The sequence below is a fragment of the Condylura cristata genome, unplaced genomic scaffold (genome assembly GCF_000260355.1).
Source record: "Condylura cristata isolate star-nosed mole 26May11 unplaced genomic scaffold, ConCri1.0 scaffold00013, whole genome shotgun sequence".
In the NCBI taxonomy this organism is placed as follows: Eukaryota; Metazoa; Chordata; class Mammalia; order Eulipotyphla; family Talpidae; genus Condylura; species Condylura cristata.
In genome coordinates, this window is record NW_004567114.1 from 5,808,160 (window position 1) to 5,812,150 (window position 3,991).

General features: G+C 63.1%; 1 protein-coding gene across 1 annotated transcript in view; it reads left to right on the forward strand.

Annotated features, from left to right (window-relative positions):
* Positions 1-995: 995 nt before the first annotated feature.
* The window catches only part of SYNE3 (spectrin repeat containing, nuclear envelope family member 3), a 41,195-nt gene continuing 38,199 nt past the window's right edge, over positions 996-3,991 (forward strand). The window contains exon 1 of the mRNA XM_012724659.1: positions 996-1,142. Within this exon, the coding sequence (XP_012580113.1) occupies positions 999-1,142 (144 nt within the window). The 5' untranslated portion in view covers positions 996-998. The remainder of the gene's footprint in view (positions 1,143-3,991) is intronic.

Here is a 3,991-nt window from a genome sequence, read left to right on the forward strand (position 1 = left end):
TTCAGTATTATCATTCCAGCAAGGACTGTCCACCACAGTCACAGAAGCATGCTCTTTGCCGGCCACGCCCTATTCTGGGGTGCGTGTGCACACCCGTCCCTAACTAAGCCCCTCTGGGCCGGCACCTAGGTTGTTCTACCTCGGTTCGTTTGCCTTTCTAACTGACGCTGTGTCGGTTTGGAGTGTGCTAAACTTCACCATTTCTGGATCATTTCCACAGCCCCTTGAATGGGGCTTCCTCCCTGCCAGGCATCACGGCCGGGGCCGGCTCGGCCAGCCCCATCCCTTCCCAGAGGTGCAGATAGAAATAACTAAGCCGAAGGAGGTGATGTGCTGCCAGCAGACAGCCAGACTGGGCTAGAGAAGGGTGAGGGGCCCTTGGACTCAGCCCCCAGGTCGGGGTCGGGGAGGGGGCGGGACTGTGCAGAAGCAGTTAGCACCTACGGCGGCGGGCACGGCGCGTGGGGGCCCTCCGGTGCCAGGGCGTTGTCTGGGGTGCCAGGAGGTCAGTCGTGGGTGGCCCAGTGGGGACCATTACGTCTGCTGTGGACCGGATTGGTGAAGAAATAGGGCCAAGGTCGCCTGAGCCGTACCTGGGGGCGGTGTGGGGCCGGGGTTCCTCGGTGCCGGCTTGGCGCCCCAATAGTGTTCCTGCGACGGAGGCCTTTTGACCCCCAAATCAAGAGTCCTGAGTAGCCATGGACATCTCCGACTGTGCTTTAGGAGTGTGGAGGTGCGAAGGAGGTGGAAGAGCTGTTCTGAGTCTCGGGAAGGGGGAGGGTGCCGCACCCCCAGAGGCTGGCCGCGCCCTGTCCACCTCTGGCTCCCCCGGGCCGGCCCTGCCGGGCAGCTGGGCAGTCCTGCTCTTCGCTTGCCCGTGCTGCTTTGGCTGTGTGGTCCAGCAGGGTGTTGATGGTGGAGCCTGGCCCCAGGCCCCCCTGGGCCCCTGCTCGCCGACCCTCTGAGCTCATGTGTCGCCTTCAGCCCCTGCAGGTGCCATGACGCAGCAGCCCCAGGAGGGCTTCGACAGGAGCGTGCGGGAGGCCCAGGCGTGGATGGAGGCCGTGCAGGAGCGGCTGCAGATCAACGACAACACCCAGGGTCCCCGGGCCGCCCTGGAGGCCAGGCTCCGGGAGACCGAGGTAGGTGGGGGGCGGGCCCTGGGGGACAGAGGTCATGGCCCTGTGGCTCCTCTCGGGCCCTGGGCCTCCCCGCTGTGAAACGGAACGGCGGGTCTGGGCCAGCCGTGTGGCGCTGCGTGTCTCGTTTAAGCCCAGGCTCTGCGGGAGGTCGGGTGGGCCAGGGAGGCGCGTGTCCCACAGGAACTACAGCACCTTTCCGGGGCCACTGGGTTAAGCTTCACTGCAACAGTATGGGCGAGGAATCAGAAGGGGAAACTGAGTCCTGGAGAGGTCGTATGACTTGTCCGAGGTGCAAAGTCTCTGGGTAAGACACTACACGCCAGACGTGGGTGCTTTGACTCCGCCCCCGACAGGTGTGCGCCTCTGGGACAAAGGAGTCACAGTAATCGCCGGGGCCGCGCGGGGCTGGGCGCTCCGGGGTCGGGGATCCTATTTAGTAGAGCAGCTCACTGGACCGGAGAGAGGCCAGCTGTGCGGCCTGGATGTCCTGGGTTCATGTCCCTGTTCTGCTTCTTGCCAGCCACATGACTCCCTGTAGGTTCCCTGGCCCTCTTGGGCCTCAGTTTACTGCCCATCTAAACTGGGGTGATGCTAATGACTTCAGAATGCAGACTAGGGGGGTCAGGCACCCAGGAAGGAGCAAGCCCCCCACCATCTGAGAAGCTCCATGTAAGTGACCACAGTGGGCAGGACACTGGTCACTCTTTGAGTCTCGCTCCTTCTCTCCTTACCAGTATTTTGGGGTATAACCTGTCCCTCATGTTACCTCTGAAAAGCACCTCAGTGACCTGTCCCCAGTGTACCTGACACCCCCTCCCACTTGCGGTCACAACTCCCCACTTCTCATGCCAGGCAGGTCTCCGGCAGGGGCACCCCCAACCGTCCCTGGCCCACTAACTGGCACTGGCCAGTGGTGACTGGGTCGGCGGCCTGACCTGTCATGGGCTGGAGGCCCCCCGGCGAGTTTCATAACAGCCTGGGAAGGTGGGTGTACATCCCTGGTCTCCAAGAATAAAATGGATTTCTAGAGACAGTGATGGACCTAAACTCAAGAAACTGACCTGGCCAGAGCTGACCGCAGTGCCGAGTCCAGAGGTCACTGTTCACCCCTGTGCGGGGCCGGGCGGTGGAGGCGGGTCTCCTTGACCCTGGGCTCAGGTGTGTGGAAGATGGGAAGGAAATAATCCAAGCAGTTGCCCCACTCTAGACGAACATGTCTGACGGGGTCACCTCCCACAGACCTTCCGTGGCGCTCCTGCCCACTGGCGAGAACTCACGCTTTCCCAGGCTGCAAAGGTGCACCGCTACCTACATGCACGTTTTCCAGTGGGCAGAAGCCCTCGAGCTGTCTTTGAGCCTCTGTTGTGCCTGGCCGGCCTGGGTCGCCCGGTGTGGGTCTGGCTTTGCTTGTGAGACGCTCCTTTGTCCAGGAGCTTTCCTGAGCTGCTGTGCTCCCTAAGCCCCCAAACCTTGTGCCCTTAGCTGGCTGGCCGGCACCCCGTGGTGGGTTGGCTTAGGCTAAGTCAAGGGTGGGCCCCAGGGGGCCTGGGTGCTGGGCTGCGGCGGGAGGGAGACTGCCACCAGGTGAACTGGACTTGACCTGTAGCCTGGGCCCGGGGCGGGGAGTCGTGTCCAGGGATCCCCTCCACTGACCTCTCCCTGGCCATGGATACAGTTTGTGTTTTGTGTGCTGACCTGTCAAGACCAAGTTGGCAATGAGAAAGATGTTCACTCGGGCAGGCTGGTGGAAGGGGCAGCTAATCCCTCGTGGAGGGCCCCCCCAGGTCTCCCTTGCGATTCCTCCCCCAGTTCTGGACACGTGTCCAGACGCCTGTTTACTAGAGGCAGGAGGTTCCCATCCGGTCCACTTGCTGGCTGCTGTGTAGGCTCGGGCACCTCCTTTCTCTGCCTGTCGAGAGCGGGAAGAACCTCTTCACCCGGTGCTGAGGTGCAGGCGGGGTCTGCGGGGCTTGGGGGGGGGCGGCCGTGAAGGAGGCTGCTGCTGGGGAGCAGGACCCAGGTTGAGTGCTTGGGGCCTGGTGCGAGTCCCCACTATGGCCACAGCCACTGGGAGAGTTTCTGGAGTTTCCCGAGCTTCCGCTGGCGCAGGGGGCAGTGATGGCAGCCTCCATGCGGGAGGGGGGCGACTGGGTGGCCTGGTGGTCGGCCCGGGGCGGCTCCTGTGGGCTGGGGCGCAGCCACCTCTGCAGTCTGCCACCCCTGACCCCTGAGCCTCCGGGCTGGTCCCGAGGGCCCCAGTGCCTGCTTCCTTTGCCCTCTCTGCCAGCCTCCCCTGCCCGCACAGGGGACCCGGTCTCCGCCAGGTGCTTCCTCACAGGTGTCCAGGCCCCTTTGCAGCAGGGCCTGGCCACGTGTCCTGGGCCTGGTTCAGAACGTGGGCTGCACGGTCCCTGAACTCGTGCCCGGACCCGCATCTCGGTGTCTGCATGTCTCCAGGGCTCGGGGCCAGCGCCTCCCACTCCCCGAGCCTGTCTGGGCTTCCCCACACCGCCTCCTGGAAATTCCCAAACATTCTGTGGTCTCTCGGCTCCTTTCATAGTCATCTGTGTTCTGTGGCCACATCCGCCCTTAAGCACTGGGTCACGTTGTCTATCCCTGACTCCAGAGTCCGGCAAAGGTCCTAGCACAGTATTCAGTACAGTATCTAGCATAGTACTCAGCATGGTGCCCAGCACTGCCCCTGGTTCAGTACCCAGCACAGTCCTCAGCACAGCACCCAGCACAGCACCCAGCACAACACTCAGCACAGCACCTAGCACAGTATACCCGGCACAGCACCCAACACAGTGCTCAGCACAGCACCCAGCACTGTACCCAGTGCAGCACCC